We start from the raw sequence: 22,389 nt of genomic DNA, 5'->3' as shown, positions 1-22,389 counted from the left end.
GGGAGGGGTAAAGTCTTGTTTCCTGTTTCATTCTCCTCTCCCAGGAAACAAGGGCTGAGAAAAACACTGCATTTCCTCTGTAGGGAAAGTATTTAGCTGATTGATATTGCACCTAACCCTACAGGAGAAATGACATCACTGTGCCAACAGCTTCCTGGCTCCTCTCCTGTCTCACACACACACACACACACACACGTTAAGCCATCATCAGTATTGAGAACGCTGATCCTCGTAAGCAGTGGGATGTTCTACTGGTATGATGAGGGAGGGATTGGATCAGCACGGCTGATTCTCTGAACTTCTTATTCTCACGTTCCAAAGTGTGTGACATCATCCAACACACAGTTCTATAGACACATCTAAGACTGTGTGTGTGTGTGTGTGTGTGTGTGTGTGTGTGTGTGTGTGTGTGTGTGTGAGTGTGTGTGTGAGAGAGAGTCCTCCCTTCTGGAAGTTAGTTAACTCTGTAATTGAATTCAGACCACTTGTCCCCTCGTAAACTACAACTGCTGTGAAGAGTCAGTGTGTGTGGTGTGTGTGTGGCGTGGGTGCGTATCCCTGTAGATCAGGGTGAGGTGGTAAGATGACTCATTGCTCTGTCCATGGGGGTCAATAAGGAGGGGGGGGGGGTTAGTATTTATGACCCCATCTACAGCTGTGTGTGTGTGTCTTTATAAGGAAGAATGCCGAAACCCACAGAGAACTGGCAGCAACATTACACACACACACACACACACACACTGAGCCAGAGAGAGAAACACCGGAGACAGAAGAATCCTCTCCACCTCCCCTCCTCTCTTTGGCAGACACGGCACTCTCTTCTACCCTGAACCCTGCTCCCATGGCAACACCATCAACTCTGTCCACTCCTCACTACGACATGAGAGAGTGATGGAGTCAGGAAGGTGTGTGTGGGGTGTGTGTGTGTGTGTGGGGGGGGGGGTTTAGACAGACAGTCTGGGAGGAAAACAAGCCCTTAAAAGGCCTGGGGTCTCCAATTAACCCTTGAACTCTGTATCTGCCCCCTGGACACACACACACACACACAGCCTTTCTGTTCTGGCTGATTATCAAGAACAGTTCTGCACATCTCTAGAGAATAGCACATGTTACCAGCAGAGAGTGCACCTCCTCATGCCTGCTTTACTGCACCATCATTCTGTCAGACACAGAGAGACAGAGTTAGAGGGCGATTTCAGAGATTAATGGAAGAATTGAGAGGACAGAGAGACATAGAGAGAGAGGGAGAGGGAGGAGGAGAGAGAGAAAGGGTGAAAGAAAGAGAGAGAGATGAATAGTTGTGGAGAAGCAGTGTGGTGGTGCTGACATTGGCGCTCTGAGCTCATCTACTCTGGTCTGGCAGGATGAAGGGGATCGTTTGGGCAAGTCTGAAGATGGATGTGTGGGAGGCAAGCCCAACAAACAGCATGTGCGCAGATACACACTCTTTACTCATGAACACACACACACATCTTTCTTTTGTATCTCTACCTCCACCATCACTATAAATCAGTCCCATTGCTCTCTCTCCCCCTCACACACACCCTCTCAGAGCCAGACTGCAGTTCAAGGACAGAACACTGTCTTTCTGGGGCTCGGTGTAAACTGTTTCTCTCCTCCTGACAGAGTAGACATGTTTCTGGTGTCCTCTTTAGAGGTGTGTGTGAGTGTGTGTGTGAGTGTGGCGAGTTCTGCAGAGTTGCTGACAGTGAACAGTTCAACTCTACAGGGACGTCATATCAACAGCTCTTACATCCTGTTGCCCCAAACACACACACACACAGTCCAGCTTGAGGCTGCCACACACACACACAGTCCAGCTTGAGGCCGCCACACACACACACACACACACACAGTCCAGCTTGAGGCTGCCACACACACACAGTCCAGCTTGAGGCTGCCACACACAAACACACACACACAGTCCAGCTTGAGGCTGCCACACACACACAGTCCAGCTTGAGGCTGCCACACACACACAGTCCAGCTTGAGGCTGCCACACACACACACACACACACACAGTCCAGCTTGAGGCTGCCACACACACACACACAGTCCAGCTTGAGGCTGCCACACACACACACACAGTCCAGCTTGAGGCTGCCACACACAAACACACACACACAGTCCAGCTTGAGGCTGCCACACACACACACACAGTCCAGCTTGAGGCTGCCACACACACACACACAGTCCAGCTTGAGGCTGCCACACACAAACACACACACACAGTCCAGCTTGAGGCTGCCACACACAAACACACACACACAGTCCAGCTTGAGGCTGCCACACACACACACACAGTCCAGCTTGAGGCTGCCACACACACACACACAGTCCAGCTTGAGGCTGCCACACACAAACACACACACACAGTCCAGCTTGAGGCTGCCACACACACACACAGTCCAGCTTGAGGCTGCCACACACACACACACAGTCCAGCTTGAGGCTGCCACACACACACACAGTCCAGCTTGAGGCCGCCACACACACACACAGAAATGCCCCACATGACCTAAAGCAAACATCCTCTCTCTCCCTTTCAACTCCCCCTCTAATTCTGTGTTCTCTCCATCTCTCCTTCTGACATTCCCTCCCCCCTCCATCACTCCTCCCTCCATTTCTCTCTTATCGTTTCTCTCTCTCTCCGTGTATCCTCCCCTCCGTGTCTCTGCCCCCCCCCCCTCCCAGTGATCTCTGCCCAGGGAGGGTGAGGGTTGCTGGGGTGAGAGGCCACGGGGAGGGGGGTCAGGGGGAGTATCCACATCTGGCTCTGCTCAGAATGTTTTACATTCCTCTTAGGGGGGGCAGGGCCTGTCTGTCTGCCTGTCTGTCACCAGGTCTGTCTGTCTGCCTGTCTGTCACCAGGTCTGTCTGTCTGCCTGCCTGTCACCAGGTCTGCCTGCCTGTCTGTCTGTCAGTCACCAGGTCTGCCTGCCTGTCTGTCTGTCAGTCACCAGGTCTGCCTGCCTGTCTGTCTGTCAGTCACCAGGTCTGCCTGCCTGTCTGCCTGTCACCAGGTCTGTCTGCCTGTCACCAGGTCTGTCTGCCTGTCACCAGGTCTGTCTGTCTGTCTGCCTGTCTGTCACCAGGTCTGTCTGCCTGTCACCAGGTCTGTCTGCCTGTCACCAGGTCTGTCTGCCTGTCACCAGGTCTGTCTGTCTGCCTGTCACCAGGTCTGTCTGTCTGCCTGTCTGTCACCAGGTCTGTCTGTCTGTCTGTCTGCCTGTCACCAGGTCTGTCTGCCTGTCACCAGGTCTGGGTTTTCAGGGGTCTGTGTTGAGCTGGTCTGACAGCTTCACTTCTGCTTCATGTCGTGCGTGTGTGTGTGTGTGTGTCAGCGTGCATGCGAGTGTGTGCAAGTGCTTGTGTACCCAAGTGTGTATGTGAGTAAGTTTGTACGTGTGTGTGTGTGTGTGTGTATATATAGATATATGAGGGTGCAGCTGTGAAGACTGAAGCATGAACTCACACACAGAGACACACAGAGACACACAGAGACACACAGAGACAGAATCAGAGACAGACAGAGACAGAATCAGAGACAGACAGAATCAGAGACAGAATCAGAGACAGACAGAGACACACAGAGACAGAATCAGAGACAGACAGAGACACACAGAGACAGAATCAGAGACAGACAGAGACAGACAGAATCAGAGACAGAATCAGAGACAGAGACACACAGAGACAGAATCAGAGACACACAGAGATTATGAATTGGCTAAATATCTTTATACCGTCAAAGATATAAATCAGAGACAGATCGTGACCAAGTACAGGATCAGCTGACCACAGTCTAGCCATTGAAAAAGAGTATGTGGTCACTGTACGACAGGTGAGGTAGAGACAGAGATGCACTTTCTACTACACTGCCAACATTACAGAAATACCAGACAGCATTTCTTTCATAAATTTGAAACCCTTATACCATCGTTCACCACACTGTCTGATGATGAAAAGATGAAAGTACTCTTAGGGGAGGGACACACAGCCCCCCTATCTGGACGATTTCTTAAAGAGTGATATGAAATGAGGGAAACCCTAAGTGTAGTCTGACCAGCCTTGAAGTGTTGCCTTCTATTTGTAATATGTTGTCCATTTCACTGTAGCTATTCACTTTGGTTGTTTTTGATTTTCGTTTAATTTTTCACAGTGTCTTGCAAATTGTTGTTTGAGCGAGAGAGCGAGAGTATGATCCTGTGTGTGATCCTGTGTGTGATCCTGTGTGTGATCCTGTGTGTGATCCTGTGTGTGATCCTGTGTGTGATCCTGTGTGTGATCCTGTGTGAGGATCAGTGACTTCCTGTGACATCAGCAGCAGCTGTGAGGAGGAGATCCTCTCTCCTGGAGGAACACACTTCCTGGAGCAGGGCGGCGACCACACTCCCCAATCACACCATAGGCCCAGAGGGGTTCTGCCACGTGATTGATGGACGATTGACAGGCCATGGGAGGAGTCAGAGGCCAACTTCCTGATTCAACTCAACAACTTCCTGTCTGTCCCCCCCCCCCCCCCTCTCCAAACACAGCCAGGAGCAGGTTGAGAGACATCAAGAAGAGAGAGAGAGAGGCAGGGAGTGTTTCTCTAATAAACAGTGATCAGCTTGTCTGGCTCAATCAGCCAGAAGAGCTCTCTACCACGGGCCCAGACCACACTAATCAAGCACCCACACCACCAATCACAGCCCCCTGTCAGACCTTCCACCCCAGGCAGTACTCATCTATCCCAGATTAATGGAATATCAAGTCAAGAGACTTCTCAAGGTCAGGCTGACACAGGCAGTAACCTTGCATGGTGTGTGTGTGCCCATGGAAGGATAGATACATTTATGATGTTTGTATTGAGAGAAAGAAAGAGATAGAGGGAGATTCAGAGTGCAGTACAGTATAGGACAGTACAGTACAGTAGTGTCTACTTGTGTGGTTAATATGGTGTTGCAAGGAAGGTGCTCTACATACACTGCAGAGAAACCAACAGGACGTAGCTAGGTACTGAGGGTGTACGTACACACACACACACACACACACACGCACACACACACGCGAAAAGGCCAGAAGAGCATCAATTAAAATCTTGAAAGAACTTTCTCATGCCCCCTAAGGTCTCTCCCTCTGCCCCCCCCCCACACACTCTCCTCAGGAGCACACACACACATCTTCCTCGGAAGAGAACACACACACACACACACACACACACACAGGTAGGAGCTTGTGGAAGCCTTCCAGACAAGGGATTTCCTTTCATATTTAATCCTGACCAAAGCGTTGAGGTGAGGAGTGTGTGGGGAGATCAAAACCCACTAGACGCACACACACACACACACATCCCTTTTTTTTCTCACGGAAGTTTTGGAGACTTAATTACAGTGCAGCTACAAATGGCCTCATGCATTAACCAGAGAACAAACATCTGATTAAACCACTGCAGCTCTTTGAAGATGTCTGGGCAGAGCATGAGCTCCCCAGCTGGGCCGAGCATGAGCTCCCCAGCTGGGCCCTGCAGACCCTGTCCCTGCGTGCGTCCCTGCGTGTGTGTGTGTCCATCTCTGTGATCATGTGACCATGTGATCGTGGGTAATGTAGTGGAGGAAGAGGACAGACCAGCCAGACACTCGCATGAACACACACACTCTGCCCACTCCTTATATCTTCCACTCATCTCAAACCCTCTCTCTCTATCTCTCCCCCTCTCTCATTTCTTCTCAGCCCATAGAGGCCATACCCCACACAGAGACAGACAGGGACAGAGAGAGAGACAGACAGAGACAAACCCAGAGAGGATCTTAAAGAGAGAGCAAGAGTCTCTAGGCTGCAAATGAAACAACATCAAATAAAACCACCAGAGCAGGTTCTAGAAGATCTGGAAGGAGCCATTGATTTCCAATGCTGTTGGTTTAAACAGGCTCATTGAGGAGAGAAAGAGAGACGCTCAATAAAAGCAGACGCTTTTATTCAAAAAGAGACATACAGATGGGAGATATACAAAGCACAGCTTCAAAGATCTAGGAACATAAGCTAGGCTAAGCTACACTGGAACCAACTAGTGCTATAGCCATAGGAAGAGTTAGCCTAGCCTAGCATAGACAAAACTGGCTAGCTCATATTGGACAGTTTGGGACACACACAGTATTGACAGTAGACACACTGTATCCAGGGAAGAGATAAGGTTAAACCAAGAGACCATGAGGTGGAACTTGCCTATTGGCTGATCTGGTCAGCGAAAGAGGTGCTAGGTCAGACTGGTGAGTTTGTTGTAACCAGGTAACCTTGACAACAGAGACAGGTTGATCTACTGCCCAGAGGCCACCCCCTTTTCCTCCCATCACTGCTCTCCTCCTATCACTGCTCTCTTCCTATCACTGCTCTCCATTAGTTCCTTCTGCTCTCCTCTCCTCTAACAGCACAGCCCCTCCACCAGGCATACAGAGAGGATTCAGATAGTGAGCATGACCTCCAAACCCCAGGTGTGTGTGTGTGTCATATTTAATATGTCACACACCTGGGTGAAAACACCACTGAGCGATACCCATCTGTGACCCCCTGTAAGAGGGGATATGGACACACACACGCGCACACACACACACACACACACACACACACACAGAGGGTCGATCAGTCATCTGACTGTCATGGCTGCCATCTTAGAGACACCCAGGTTAATTACACCAACTCATCATCATCATCAGCAGCTGTGTGTTCCTCGTAACAACAAGCCATCACACCATCTGGGTAATCAGCCTGTGTGATGTTCTGCTGTCTCTGTTCTTCAATACAACATGGCTGCATGACAAACACAGACTCCAGTACAGCCCTGAGTCTTATCTACTCAGACCACATGGCATGAGAGACGGAGAGAGACAAAGAGAGAGACGGAGAGAGACAGAGAGAGACAGAGAGAGACAGAGAGAGACAGAGAGAGACAGAGAGAGGGGAACAGAGAGGGATGGAGACAGAGAGAGGAAGGACAATGTGTTCAATGGATGTTTGACAGAGCTGCTGTGCAGCAAATCATAACATGTCTGGCTGCCTCACACACCACATTCTCCCCCTCCCTGTGTGTGTGTGTGTGTGTGTGTGTGAGAGAGAAAAAGAAAGACAAGGTTCAATTGAAGCCAAACACTAACTTTGTAAAAATAAAAATGTATAAACTCGCACCTTGTACCCTGTTGCCATTGGAAACCAGACCTCCTAATCTCCAGGACATCCCATAATAGGCCAGCTCGTTGCAGGCTGTTGTCAGGTGAACGATAAGGGGATATTTATAAATCTATCACTGTTTATGGAGTGGTTATCACACACACGGACCAGCCAGGAGAGAGAGAGAGATGCAGAAAGAGAGAGGGTGTAGAGAGAGAGAGATCAGGGAGAGAGAGGGTGTAGAGAGAGAGAGAGATCAGGGAGAGAGAGGGTGTAGAGAGAGAGAGAGAGATCAGGGAGAGAGAGGGTGTAGAGAGAGAGAGAGAGAGATCAGGGAGAGAGAGGGTGTAGAGAGAGAGAGAGAGAGAGATTAGGGAAAGAGAGGGTGTAGAGAGAGAGATATCAGGGAGAGAGAGGGTGTAGAGAGAGAGAGAGAGAAATCAGGGAGAGAGAGGGTGTAGAGAGAGAGAGAAATCAGGGAGAGAGAGGGTGTAGAGAGAGAGAGAGAGATCAGGGAGAGAGTGTAGAGAGAGAGAGAGAAATCAGGGAGAGAGAGGGTGTAGAGAGAGAGAGAGAAATCAGGGAGAGAGAGGGTGTAGAGAGAGAGAGAAATCAGGGAGAGAGAGGGTGTAGAGAGAGAGAGATATCAGGGAGAGAGAGGGTGTAGAGAGAGAGAGAGAAATCAGGGAGAGAGAGGGTGTAGAGAGAGAGAGAGAAATCAGGGAGAGAGAGGGTGTAGAGAGAGAGAGAGAAATCAGGGAGAGAGAGGGTGTAGAGAGAGAGAGAAATCAGGGAGAGAGAGGGTGTAGAGAGAGAGATATCAGGGAGAGACAGGGTGTAGAGAGAGAGAGAGAAATCAGGGAGAGAGAGGGTGTAGAGAGAGAGAGAGAGATGGTGTAGAGAGAGAGCGATCAGGGAGAGAGAGGGTGTAGAGAGAGACGCAGGGAGAGAGAGGGTGTAGAGAGAGAGAGATCAGGGAGAGAGAGAGATCAGGGAGAGAGAGAGAGATCAGGGAGAGAGAGAGAGATCAGGGAGAGGGAGGGATGTTTAAAGTCTCCATCAGAGGAATGTGCTCCCTGTAGAGCTGAACCACAGGTCACTCTGTCACACTGATGGGGGACACTGTGTGTGTGTGTGTGTGTGTGTGTGTGTGTTGTGGTTATACAATTCCTGGGGATGTACATTCCTTGGATAAACAACAGAGGCAGGATATTACTGAGACCAAAATTACACAAAAACAACCACAAGCACACACACATTTATGTAGTCATGCCAGAGGCAAGTTGAGCTTCTGTTCAAATTTGAGAGCTAGAGAGAAAGAAATGGAGATATCATTATATATGCAATTAGAGATATAATTAGAGCTATAATTATATAGAGATATGTAGAGCTATACATAGATGTATAGAGATTGAGAGAAATTGATATATAATTAGATATAATAATAGGTATAATTATATAGATAGAGATAGAAAGTGAGAAAAAAGGAGAGAAAGAGACATGGCTCCCTTCAACACTGATCTGCTTCCTGGATGGGACGTGTCTTAAAACGTCAGACAGAGAGAAGGGAGGAGAGAGGGAGGAGGGGGAGGAGAGAGGAGGGGGAGGAGAGAGGGAGGAGGGGGAGGAGAGAGAGGGAGGAGGAAGAGAGCAGGAAGGAGAAATGAGAGCATTTGGGAACAGACTACGGGAGTTTCCATTACAATGTAAATAAACCAAGTCCAGATGACTAATTGACCACAGAATGGAGATAGGAATTTACAACTGGGAGTCCGGCAAACACACACAGGAAGAAGGAGAAACTGAAATCAGCATAAAAGAACTCACATTCCAGACACATGCAGTGCTATTAGGACACAGGAGGCCACGCACGCACGCGCACGCACGCACACGCACACACACACGCGCACGCGCAGTCTTGTTTCCACAGCAAACACAACCTTCGGACACAGAAGCACAAACACTCAGAGGCCGACAAGCAAACAAGCTGCTGTGATCTGTGTGTGTGTAATCACACACCAACAGGCTGTAACCTCTCTTTCTGAGGACAAAGCTCAAGTGTACCTTCCCTGTTCCCCACCGGACCCCTCCCCCCTCTCTCTGCACAGTCCTGACTACACTGGCTCAATCCAATGGCAATTGAATAGGAATGATTTTAGAAAGCAATCAATTATATCACAATGAGCTTTACAAATTATTAATGAAAATGAAGTATTTGTGTTCCCTCTCCCTCCATCTCTCCTCCCTCCTCCCTCCATCTCTCCTCCCTCCATCTCTCCCCCCTCCTCCCTCCATCTCTCCTCCCTCCATCTCTCCCCCCTCCATCTCTCCCCCCTCCATCTCTCCCCCCTCCTCCCTCCATCTCTCCTCCCTCCCCCCTCCATCTCTCCCCCCTCCTCCTCCATCCCTCCTCCCTCCATCTCTCCCCCCTCTGTGGCAGCTCCATTATGCTGCCTAACCACTGTGTGTGTGTGTGTGTGTGTGTGTGTGTGTGAGGAATGGTGGATGGGTAAATGTTCATCATCATGATGCTGATGTGAAAGGTAGATGGGGGGTGATGGTGTTAACCCCCCCAGGCTGAACAGTAACTGTAGAATCACAAGACAATACATCAGCCATACACACACAAACCAGACACCAACAAGCTCTACTTCCTGTTACTCTAACGCCCGTCCCACTGGAGGGTTCTGGGACTAGCAACAGGCTGTCTGATAGGTCTGTGTGGGTGTCCCTAGAACAGATGGTCCTGTTTGAGGGGCCAGGATCACACACACACACACACACACACTACAAACACAACCATGTGCTCAAGTACACACACTAACTCTGAAAGCTTGCCCTCCTGGAATGGTCATGTTTATGTTGTGTTACTTGACTGATAATCCAATTGTGGTGATAGAGAGAGCGACAGAGACAGAGAGTGAGTGAGTGAGAGAGAGTGAGAGAGTGAGAGAGAGTGAGAGAAATACACTCAAACAAGACATGTCCATTAACAGTCCTGTTCCATGGACCGGGGGTTACGATATGACAGAACACACACATGAATAAGGTCAGTGTTTGCGTCTCTGAGTTCTTCATGGAAGAATGGAACACTAACAAACACAAGCCTGACTGCTGAAGGGCAGGGGGAGAGCTGGAGAAGGAGGAGGGAGAGAGGAGGGTGGAGAGGGGGTGAGGGTGGAGGGTGGAGGGAGAGAGGAGGAGGGTGGAGGGAGAGAGGGACAGAGGAGGAGGGTGGAGGGAGAGAGGGAGAGAGGAAGAGAGGCAGGGGGAGAGGAGGAGGGTGGAGGGAGAGAGGAAGAGAGGCAGGGGGAGAGGAGGAGGGTGGAGGGAGAGAGGGAGAGAGGAGGAGGGTGGAGGGAGATGGAGAGAGGCAGGGGGAGAGGAGGAGGGTGGAGGGAGATGGAGAGAGGCAGGGGGAGAGGAGGAGGGTGGAGGGAGATGGAGAGAGGCAGGGGGAGAGGAGGAGGGTGGAGGGAGATGGAGAGAGGCAGGGGGAGAGGAGGAGGGTGGAGGGGAGTGAGGGAGAGCACTCACTCTGTTTCTGCCCCCTCAACCTTTGACCCTGTATGGGGGGGTCCTTCCTGTTTTGGATCAGTAGAGTGGAGAGAGAGAGAGAGAGACAGACAGACAGACAGAGAGGGGGGGAGCGAACTGCCTTGTTGGAGCAGTGAGGAGCAGGGGCGATTCTAGGATGAGACCTTTAGGGGTGCTCAGCCCCCAATGAGAATGTGACATGAACATAGTGCCTTGCAAAAGTGTTGAACCCCCTTGCTAATAAATCCCTAATTTCACTGGATAACAATTAATACATTTATTTATTATTATGCAAAATATTGAATGAATGAAAAACCTAAGGATGTCCCTTCATGAACTACCAGCATCAGCGTGCTTGAGCACCCCTAAAAAGGGTCTAAAATCGCCACTGGTGAGGAGGAAGATTTGAAAAGTGAAGAGATGGTAGACGTCTATCAGACTCTGATCTGCAGATCCTTACAAACAGCAGCTCAGTGTCTCACCCTGAAACTTCTCCCTGACAGTCAGATCAATGGCACACACTGGTCAAATTGTCCATATAATGACTGATCAATCCTTCTGGCTCACACAGAACCGACTCATCAGCACTGAAGCAAAACGGAGGGTGATACTGGAGTTACTGGTCACAACAAATCTAACACAATAATCTAACAGGAAGTTGTGGCCATGTTGCATGAGTATTAGCGTTGTTCGCGCCTGGTTATAAAACTGGGATGAGTCGTTCAGCCAGGCTGACTAGTTTGAGGTAGTGGCGTCCCGTCAGTTCACCCTGCCGCCCCTCACCCACGAGCTCATTTAATAGCGGGCATCAGGTCAGTCCTCGTGGACTTACGATGTATCCTCGTATCACGTAGACTGAACACGTTGCTGAGCCCAACACGTTAACGCTAGGTAGTATCATTTGACAAGAGTAAAGAGACTCCCGGTTCCGTACTTTACCCCTCCTCCTTCTATGACCGATGCCCAATCAGGAACATGATCAGATCCGCATGACCGAACCCGCAGGATCAACTCCGCTCCTTGATTCCTTTTGATGATTAACACGAAACTCACGCGCTTTCTGTTTGTTTTTTGGCAACATTGCTCTCTCTCACATATACTGTGAAATGTAGCCTAATATGTAGTGGGTTCACAGACGGTATTTTCGGAATGTTGGCTGTAGTAGCCTAATTGAGTTACCAAATGCTCAACTTTGTTCTAGGTTACTGCTCTCTCCGTCCTACGTTCCTTGGCAGTATGAAGTTTAAACCTATATAGCAACCACAAAGAAAAGGACTGCTTTAAAAAAACTAACAAAAAACTCGGTCATTGTTTCTTACCTCGGTTTCAGCCAACGACACACGCACTCGCTCGCCGTCCAGATGTTATTTCTGGTCGTCTTCTATTTCACCCAGAAAAGAAATCTCGTCTTACTCAGCGTCCGTAAAAAAAAGTTCACATCTCTCCCCAGTCAGCGAGGGCGGCTAGCGACAACATTCCAGAAACAACGACATTGTGAGATAGAAAATCCTGTCTGCGGTTTCCTGCTCGCTGTAGAAGTTAGAACTATATTACTACGGCGAACGGCAAGTTTCTTATCAACGCCCAGACACGCCAAATTACACAGGCTGGTTTCAGGTGCGTGCTTTAATAAACGCCACCCCGGTCCTACGTGTGTGCTGTGTTGAACTCCGGAACAACAGAGTTGATCCACGCTGGACTGTAAACGGCGCGATCCAGTCTTCAACAAAAAAAACGAGATGGAGTGACTCTACTCTCCCTCCTCCCTCCGCTCCCCGCGCCCTCTCTATACAAAAGACCAAGCCTGTACGGATCCGTTTACACTCACAACACCAAGGGACTCTCACTAAACTATCCCGAAAACCACAGCGGAAATATTAGCTGCTAGCCCTCTCTTCCCCTCAAGCGGAAGAATCCGGAATTCACCTGCAGCCAGAAACCGTCTTTGTTTAAAGTTTAAATTAAAAGCAGTCAATAGTTTTGCGAACCATATGCGTTTGAATACGAAAGTGAAATTGGCCGAACCTGACCTCACCACATATATGTTGTATATTTATGACAAGGAAACTGTAGAGTGAGAATCGTACCCCTTGACTCGGAGACGGTCAGTTAAATCGGCGGGACAGTTTTCGAGGAAGAAAGAGGCTAATCGAAGCGTGCGTGACCGTGCCGTCGCCTCTAGGGTTAACTCGACGCTTATGGTACAATAGTGACCATTGTTCCAATAATGTTTGAAACATAATCCTTGGCACAGCTCGGTGGCCCCCTTTCTGATTTCGTAAATCTTCTGGATGAATACTACAGGCTAGCAGTCTGCCAAATGCTTTATCAAGACTACTTAACAAAACACTATAGATCATTTTAATGCTTGGGGACGTTTTAATGAGGGAAGGAAAAAGTTCTGCCATGTTTCTGATCATTTATCTGATTTGAGTTGTATTAGCATTAAAAACATAATGGCTACAGTAAATTATGGGTCTGGGTTGATGAGAGCAACTCAGTATAAATTGAAGACGGTGCAGAGTTCAGACTGCTGTGTCAAGGTCAAAACATGAACTCTGTAGAGAGAGAGAGAGAGAGAGAGAGAGAGAGAGAGAGAGAGAGAGAGAGAGAGAGAGAGAGAGAGAGTGGAGGGAAATAACCTGTTAGAATGGGGGGAAGAAAGAAATTATCTTTAGAGGCTTTGAGGTGAGTCCAGCAGAATTAGAGGCTGAGAGGGGAAGCAGATCAAAGGAGAGGGGGAGCAGTTTAGAGGCTGTGAGGCTAACATATTAGAGACTGAGGTGAAGAGGAGCATATTAGAGGCTCTGAGGCTGACAGTTTAGAGGCTGTGAGGTGAGGAGGAGCAGATTAGAGGCTGTGAGGTTGACAGTTTAGAGGCTGTAAAGTGAGGAGGTGAGGAGGAGCAAATTAGAGGCTGTGAGGTTAGGAAGAATGGATTAGAGGCCGTAAAGCTGGCAGTTTAGAGGCTGCATGGCAGATTAGAGGCGGTGAGGTGAACACACACACACACCATAACACACATTCACCCTGAACACACACACACCCATCTGGCTCATTACTGAAATACTGATGTTGACCCCTAACCCCTGGGAACTCTCTCCTCTCCCCTTTCACACTCCCCATCTCTCTCTGTTCTTATCCAACTCTCAATAACTCCCCATTTCCAGGACAATATGTTTGTTGTTAATCTAGCTGGACCATGGATTACATGGATTACAAGGGACTGAAAGGATGGAAGAATGGTTCAATATGATCTAAACAATAATACAAAAATATCAAACATATAAAACATGCACATTATACAACGATTGTTCATGAGCTTCATCCTGTTTATCTAACATTTTCTTTTCCTCCATACGATGTTGATGCATGTTGGAGACCCTGAACTAGAAATCCCAATCAGAGATGAAGAGCAGTGTGAAGCGGAACGGACCAATATTAATATTCAGCTCTGAAACTGATTAGAATCGCATCGCTCAGTTACTGAGTCACCATGCCAACCGCTGGCAGCTGTCACCATGACGTATTGCACTCCTTAAAACTCACAACCCTGTGAGGTATGAGGGTGAGTGTGTGTGTCAGAGAGGGGCGATGTGTGTGTGTTTGAGTGGCCGTGCCAGACCATGCCAGAGCCAAGGTCATGGTCATACCATCTGTCACCCCCTAGTCTGTCAGCCCAACCTATCTAGGATCACCTCTATCTAGGGTCACCTCTATCTAGGGTCACCTTTATCTAGGGTCACCTCTACCTAGGGTCACCTCTATCTAGGGTCACCTTTATCTAGGGTCACCTCTATCTAGGGTCACCTCTATCTAGGGTCACCTCTATCTAGGGTCACCTCCATCTAGGGTCACCTTTATCTAGGGTCACCTCTATCTAGGGTCACCTCTATCTAGGGTCACCTCTATCTAGGGTCACCTTTATCTAGGGTCACCTCTATCTAGGGTGAATCTAGTCATCTCTATCTAGGGAAAGCTGACATCAAGTAACACTCACACACACACACACAAGGCAGCCTGTTCTAATAAACACAAGATATTCGATCAAGTAAGGTCCATTAAACAAGATGTCTGTGTGAGTCCTGCTGCAGCTACAAGTCACCTGAACCAAGAGAAAAGACATTTAGCACAGAGTAACGATATCTTTATCCCAGCCGCTGAGGCTGAACATTTAGGCAGTTATTAAATCATCCTCTCGCATGTCTGGTTTTCCCACAGTAAATAGCGCTGACATCCTCATCGTCTATCACAGAACCAGCAACCTCGACACGTCAAAACAACACAAAGCGATCAGTGTGTTTCAATTACGTTCCTAAATTCACTAAGGCCCAGTTTCTCAGACATGGATTAACCCTAGTCCTGCACTAAAAACGTTTCAATGGAGATATTGTTTGAATTATTCTCTTAAAAAAGACCCGCGGTCATATATGTTCGTCCTTAATCCGAACTCAGAAGAGTGCGTACGGATGCTTAACGGGCCTTTGTGTGACACAAACATGTTGAGCACGTCAAACTGTGCAGATCCACACACACTGCACGTGAATGTTCTGAACTTGGAGCTCACGGAGTTCAATCACGTTTTAACGCAATCCCTGAAGAAACTTCAGAATCACCTGGAGTTCCTTCCGCGGATAAAACGACCTTTCAGACGGCTTGCTTTGTCAGACAGCCTCCGGAGAGCCGCTATCTGATCTAAAGAAGCTGCCTATTAGCTGCGTAATGTAATTATGTTCAGGTGAATTAATTGTGCGGCAGAGCGTGGAGTTAGGAAAGCCGCACAATGCTGCGCTCCCATTAGCTGCAGTATCTGTGTGCCACAATGATTAAAACGGAACTAATTTCCTTAATCCTTGAAATCACAATGCCCTGGAATTACACTCACTTCATTACTGCGTTTGTGGCTGGTTGACACCTAATAACAGGCTCTGTGAAGCAGAACAATCCAATATAAAGTTTATGAATGTTTAATCAGTCTTTCAGATAACCTTCCTGTCATGAAAAATGACGTTTTTCATCTTGTGGCCATTTTACTGAATTGAGTATGCTGAACGGACTTCATCAAACACACTCCAGCTTTATATTAAAGCTAATATGCTACACAGTGCTTGGAATGTAATGTGATATGGCAAAAAGGTTTGTTTGTGTGATACTGTTAGAACACTGCACCTCTGATCCTTGATGTTCTGCTGGACGGTACATGCTCTACTTGTAGGCTATGTCTTGGGGTTAGAAACTACAGGTTTTGGTGATTAGTTCTTTTAAATAATATATAGGCTTACATATTTTAACCCAAAAATCTGGAATACGTAGTTTACTTTTCGTAAAGCTGTTGGGCGCCCCCTACCGACATGCACTCGTTATGTACAGCATGTTACTGATTGGCTTCCATAGGCGTAGCATAGAACTTTCCCGAAGCGCTGTCTGTGTTCTCAAATACTTTATGAGTTGATCAGCCAAATGGTTTTGCGATCGGTTGTGATGCGGAGGAAATATTACTAAATTGTTTAGGGCGGTTTTGTGAGGAAGTGCCGACCAAATCAAAACTTTGGACACAGTGTACCACAACCAACCAGCAGATGGCAGTGTAAGATAACCCCTGAAAATACACCCCGGTGCTGCGGCGGAAACTGAAGAAATACTGCACATAGGCCTATATTTGGTTGAAATTATGTAAGTAGCCTAGTTGCTTAGACATGGGTGTACTCAGTCCCTATACCCTGGACTAGACCACCGTTTGTACTCCAATACTGTATAAACGACTTTGTATTAAACGTCGTCTAATCCACCGCAAGCTATGTAAACCATACATGAACCTGAACCTGACATATGAACCAGATTCACGCCGGCAAACACATATGGTTGCTATGGATACCTGCGTTCAATTTGTCTCAATGTCACCCAGTGTTACTGTTTGACTGAGGTCAGGAGACATAATACAGGCACATTCTCTCTCAAATCTCACACACACACACGTGTTCTAGTGAGAGGTGTTTAGAGAGGGTCTGTCAGCTCTGAGTGTTTATGATGAGGGCACCTGTACCTTGTGTGTATATATATGTGAGTGTATATGTGTGTGTGTGTGTCCACCAGCCTGTGTACCTCCCTGTCTCTCGTCCCTGCGGAGGAGTGGATCTACAGCTGGTTCCCACTTCCTGTTCTGCGGCGCCACAGCCTAAAGGTTCCCCCCCCCGGTTCTGCTCTATGTTCTCACGCTGAGAACCACAGGATTCCTCTACCCCAGGGTGCCCCCCCCCCCCCCCAACCCCTCGTCACGGCAACCATCGCCAGGAACATTCGTGATGGGGAATAAGTGGTTCCTGGGGCTGATTATGTCATCGGGAGATAGACCAATGGCTGAGCTCCCCCAGGACTGAGTCCAATCCCTCCATGTCCTCAGAAACTGAGATGGCACCTGGAACGTGATTGGCTGGGAGACTGAGATGGCACCTGATCAGTGACATGATGAGCTGTTTGACTTAGTAAAGATAGAGAAAGAGGAGAAAAGAGAGAGATTAAAGACAGATAGGGGAGAGGAAGGAAGAGAGATAGGAGAGATGTAAGAGAGACAGGGAAGAGAGACCTTTCACATGTCCTGCGTGTTGTGGATGACGCACTCATCACATGTATACGTGTTGACCAGCTGTTCCCAGCACGATCTTCAGGCGCTGGGAATCTGGAACGTTCTCAAAGAGCTCTCTCTGACCTCTATCCCTCTTCATCATCCCTCCTCTAAACCCTCCATCCTTCCTTCTACTCTGTTCATCATCCCTCCCCCCTCTGTCACCTCGTAACCCCCCCTCCCCCCCGCCCGCGTCACCTCGTCCAGGCCCCGTGGGACTCTGTGATTGGGCACACATAATCCACTTCCTCCTGGGTGTCACAAGGTCATGGGTCAGGGTTCCCCTCTCACTGTTTCCTGGGAGGATCTGGGGGATGTGAACCTCTGCACAGTGTCACACACACACACACATGCTGTCACACACACACATGCTATCACACACACACACATGCTATCACACACACACATGCTATCACACACACACATGCTGTCACACACACACAGTGTCAGAAAAACAAACACAAACGTACACACTGTAACACACACACACACACACTGCGCTACACACACTGCGCTACACTCACAGACACACACACACCCCTGGCCCAGTTCTCATGCTGCTGGCTCCCTGGACACTCCTCCGCCCCCACATGCTGTCCCACAGGCGGTCACCCCGCCTGGCGGTCACCCCGCCTAGGCCTGCTACAACCCCGGCCCCAGGCTTCAGTCTGGCCTTGCTGGGCCTCTGTGAGCCCGGCTGAGGGGAGGGTGGACGGGCAGGTGCAGGGCGGAGGGGCGGGGCATGGCTGGGGGAGGGGCGGGGCATGGCTGGGGGAGGGGCGGGGCATGGCTGGGGGAGGGGCAGAGGGTTGGGGGAGGGTGGAGGGGCAGAGGGTTGGGGGAGGGTGAGGCAGAGCTGGAGGAGGGGCTCCACAGCCTTCAAACCTGGTTCTGTCAGCACCCATCACCCACACTTGGAAGGACTCGGTGTGTGTGTGTTGCACTGGAGTAGCCCTGACCTCCCTTGCTCATGCACACACTGTACTGTCACATGATCAGAAGTCTGCACACGTACAGCTCAGCGGTTACAGCAGGCCACTGTACATCAACACATCACAACCCATCTTTCAGATCCCAGATAAAAGCTTTTCTGAGGAAAAAACATCTGGGATCCCCTGTAATCCCTTTTTTTTTATTCCCCCAGCCTCCCGCTCTCTCTCCCTTGTATTTCAGCTTTCTCCCCCTTCTCATGTGTGAGTGATATTCATCACCAAGCACCCTGCTGTTATGGGAATAAGATATGACCATATGGTATTATGGGATGTTATAAGATCTTCACCATCCTGATCAGAAGAGATTCTGAAGAGATCAACGGTCTGGACCAGGTGACCCTGCTTACTGCTCTTCTTCAACCTGGAGGAGGAGAGAGATAGGGGGGGGGGGAGAGAGGGGGAGAGAGATATTATGTTAATATTTGGAACACAGTAGCCATCATGACACATTCACACACACATGAATACATACTTGCACCTTGTGCATTAAAACACGAGCATACCTATATTGAACGGCGTCTGTGACCCCAGTTAACCTTTACTGTCATACACGACTGACGTGGAAACCACAGCAGTCACGTGGTTTTGTTGTTTATGTATTCCTCTATCACAACCAAATACACAACGACCTTTATGAATCATTTATAAACGCTAGCTTTAAAGACAGACAAATATTGGCAAATATTGACAAATATCTCTATCGCTCTACGGGTGACCTACATTCTCGTACTTGATTCTATCCCGTCGTGTGTAATTTCTCTGCAGAACGCCGACCGCGACATCCCACTGGTGCTGCTGAGAACGCGCGTCCGCATGGCGCCGTCCGCTATACAACCAACACCAACCCGAGAGAATCAATGACTGCACGAGAGAAGACGTTCCTCAGCGGAGATAGGACATATTCAAAACACTGACAACCGGCCAGGGAACCCGTGCGTCACGACTACAAGAACAGAACCGCCTCCGGTATGTTACCAAGACGATGCTATTCACACCTTCTTACTGTCATGTGATGTTTCACCTAGTTAGTGAAATCAAAGGACAAAGCGAGCGTCTTTTGTTCTTTAACATTGGTATAAATCGGCGTTCGGGAAGGTATTCGGTGACAAATGCAATTTAGGCTTTAAGCACTGTAACAGCGCTCTGAATCCTCGTTGTGTTCCTAACGGAGTAGACTACCGGATGAAGTGTACATTGTTTGTGTAGATTACATCCCCGGTGACCCAACACCAAAGCCTCCGGGAGCGGTCAATTGTTCTGACCCCGAGGGTCATCATATCAACACAGGGAACACGTGCCAATCACGGTCTACCGTACCACCCTTTAAACAATCTGACATTGTCTAATACGCCTGCTAGTAGGCTACTATTGGATACGGGTTTATCATAATAAATAGTTGGGTGCACCTTGCTCGTGTTTCCGGTGGAACACATGCTCCACAGAGTTAGGGAAGTTCAACCCCCGCGACAGACTTGGGCAAGTTTGGAAACCCGATAGGGGGGTGCAGTATGCGCAGTTGATGCACCACGGCTAAAAATAACCATCTCTCACTGAACACTGGCGCATATACACCAGGCAAACGGAATGAACGAGCGCCAATAAGAACTTTTTTTAATTTCGTGGTAAGATGTCCCTTTCTCGTTTTCTAACTGATTCAGCCTTGCAGTAATAACAGCCTGGTGTTTTGTACGTTTGACGCTTTGCGACAAAAGTTTCTAAGCCGTTAAAAGTCCCGCTGTGTTAAAAGAACGCTGAACTGACCAGACTTATTATTGAGACAGTATTTTGTAGTTGTCTATTTTGTTTGATAGATTTAGCAGAGTTTAGGCTAAAACATTTTTTAAAGTGCATGTCGTGTTTTACACTTGAGATATTATTCACTAGTTTGTTTTTATAACAAATCATCTCTTGAATATTTCTGCCGTTGGAAGCACGAGCTAAACCAGACACATTTACTCTGCATTTAGTTGTGTGTACGGTAACGTACAGCGATAAAAAAGGTGTTGAGTTGATGCTGACGTGAGTTGGCAAAAGAGTGTTTACAGCAACGTAAGGATGACAGGTGTGTTAACAGGAACAACTGGCAGCGAGCAGGTAACATGAGGGGACAGACAGGAGTTTATTCATCTGGTGATTAGCTTACTGAGCTAGGTACAGGCCGCAGGTTCAAATCTCCCTGTACCGTTAGGATAAAGGCATCTGCTAAATGAGCACATTGTTGTTTTAAGTTCAGGTTGGTTGAGGGCCATTTCTCCGGGCGTATTTGAAGCCCTCTGTGACATTGCTTTTAAAAGGGCTTTAGCCTACAAATACAATTAGATTTGATTGTGATTGTTATTATTCAATGGTGGCCAGTAGTTCAACCAAGCACCCAGGGGTTAAAGGTGAGAAACTGGCTGTACAGTCAGTTCATCAGTCAGGTCATCAACCTGACACTTTTAAATATCACTGCAGGTTGTCAGGAATGACACCTGGACATTGTAATGTCAATAACTGCAGAACTCAACACTTACAGGGAGATGTTGTCTTTCACAAAGCTTCTGGCCTGCCTTTCTGTCTGGCTACCTGTCTGTCTACCTGTCTGTCTCTCTACCTCCCTACCTGTTTGTCTGTTCTTCACTCAAACCCTTGAATCAGTAGTCATCTTTTGCCTCACTAGGACTGGCCAGTGGTTTAAACTGACAAGATTCTGTCCACTGACATATCTCCTTCCCACCCCATGCCCCTCCCCCTAGGCTTGCGTGGACCAATCGTGTGGCATGGCGCTCTCCTTCTGTGGTAACGATGTGAATAAAAGTGCTTACGGGGTGGAGAAGGGCGTGCTGAACAATGGCTGCTTCGTCGACGCCCTCAACCTGGTCCCTCATGTCTTCCTCCTCTTCATCACCTTCCCCATCCTCTTCATCGGTACACTCAGATGGGTTACCATGGCATCACAACCTACATTTCTGTGTCACACACACACACACACACACACACACACACACACACACACACACACACACACACACACACACAGGGGTAAAGGCAGATTATTAGACAGTGTTGGGCTGTGTTTCTCAGTAGGGTTGGGTATCGTTTGGAGGTTTTGCCCGGTGCATTTTGCCCAACCCTATTTCTCATGTATCTGATGTGGATGTTGTGTCCCCCCTCTACCTGCTGTGCTCCTGTACCTGCTGTGCTCCTGTACCTGCCTGGCTGCTGTGTTCCTCCTGTACCTGCCTGGCTGCTGTGTCCCAGGCTGGGGCAGTCAGAGCTCCAAGGTCCAGATCCACCACAACACGTGGCTCCACTTCCCTGGACACAACCTGCGCTGGGTCCTCACCTTCTCCCTGCTCTTCATCCACGTGTGCGAGATCGCCGAGGGCATCGTGTCCAACAAGTAAGATCAAGAGATCACAGGTTCAATTCCCTCTCTGTCCTGTATGTCGCTTTGGAACAAAGTGCCTGCTTAAAGAACACATGATTAGGATTCATTAATAATAAGACATATTTTAGTATCAGCACTGTACAACACATGACCCATGAATACAACCTCTTCCTCGCTTTGTAAAGAACTGTGAGGATTTAGGGTGGGTATTATAATAATAATAATAATGATGTATTTTAGATAACAAGTAAACTGTAAACAAATAACTTGTCTTATCTCTGTGTGTTTTCCTGTCTCCTGTCAGTGAGATGCGCACTAACCACCTGCACCTGTTCATGCCTGCGTTCATGGGCTTCATAGCGGCCACAACCTCTCTGGTGTACTACCACAACATAGAGACCTCCAACTTCCCCAAGCTACTGCTGGGTAAGACACACACACACACACGCTAACACACACACGCTAACACACACACGCTAACACACACACACACACGTCCTATCTGTTACCAGTGACACTCCCTCCTGCCTCCCCAGCCCTGTTCATCTACTGGGTCCTGGCCTTCATCACCAAGTCCATTAAGCTGTGGAAGTTTGCAGAGCTGGGCATCAGCATCCAGCACCTGCGCTTCTGCATCACAGCGCTGCTGGTGCTCCTGTATGGCCTGCTGATGGCTGTGGAGGTCAATGTCATCAGGGTCAGGGTGAGTCGGCACTTCCTGGTT

At 48.6% G+C, this 22,389-nt stretch overlaps 2 protein-coding genes across 2 annotated transcripts in view; one reads left to right on the top strand and one right to left on the bottom strand.

Annotated features, from left to right (window-relative positions):
• Positions 1 to 12,695, bottom strand: part of LOC134038012 (plexin-B2-like) — a 28,565-nt gene extending 15,870 nt beyond the window's left edge. The window contains exon 1 of the mRNA XM_062483605.1: positions 12,001 to 12,695. The gene's annotated coding sequence lies outside the window, so the exon portion shown is untranslated. The remainder of the gene's footprint in view (positions 1 to 12,000) is intronic.
• Positions 12,696 to 19,736: 7,041 nt separating this feature from the next.
• LOC134038011 (ATP-binding cassette sub-family C member 9-like) overlaps positions 19,737 to 22,389 on the top strand; it is a 2,987-nt gene continuing 334 nt past the window's right edge. Inside the window, exons 1-5 of the mRNA XM_062483604.1 lie at positions 19,737 to 19,917; positions 21,031 to 21,202; positions 21,536 to 21,677; positions 21,970 to 22,091; positions 22,202 to 22,376. Coding sequence (XP_062339588.1) covers positions 21,055 to 21,202; positions 21,536 to 21,677; positions 21,970 to 22,091; positions 22,202 to 22,376 — 587 coding nt within the window. The 5' untranslated portion in view covers positions 19,737 to 19,917; positions 21,031 to 21,054. The remainder of the gene's footprint in view (positions 19,918 to 21,030; positions 21,203 to 21,535; positions 21,678 to 21,969; positions 22,092 to 22,201; positions 22,377 to 22,389) is intronic.

Source organism: Osmerus eperlanus, chromosome 17 (assembly GCF_963692335.1).
Source record: "Osmerus eperlanus chromosome 17, fOsmEpe2.1, whole genome shotgun sequence".
Taxonomy (NCBI): Eukaryota; Metazoa; Chordata; class Actinopteri; order Osmeriformes; family Osmeridae; genus Osmerus; species Osmerus eperlanus.
This window is presented reverse-complemented; position numbering and strand designations above follow the sequence as displayed.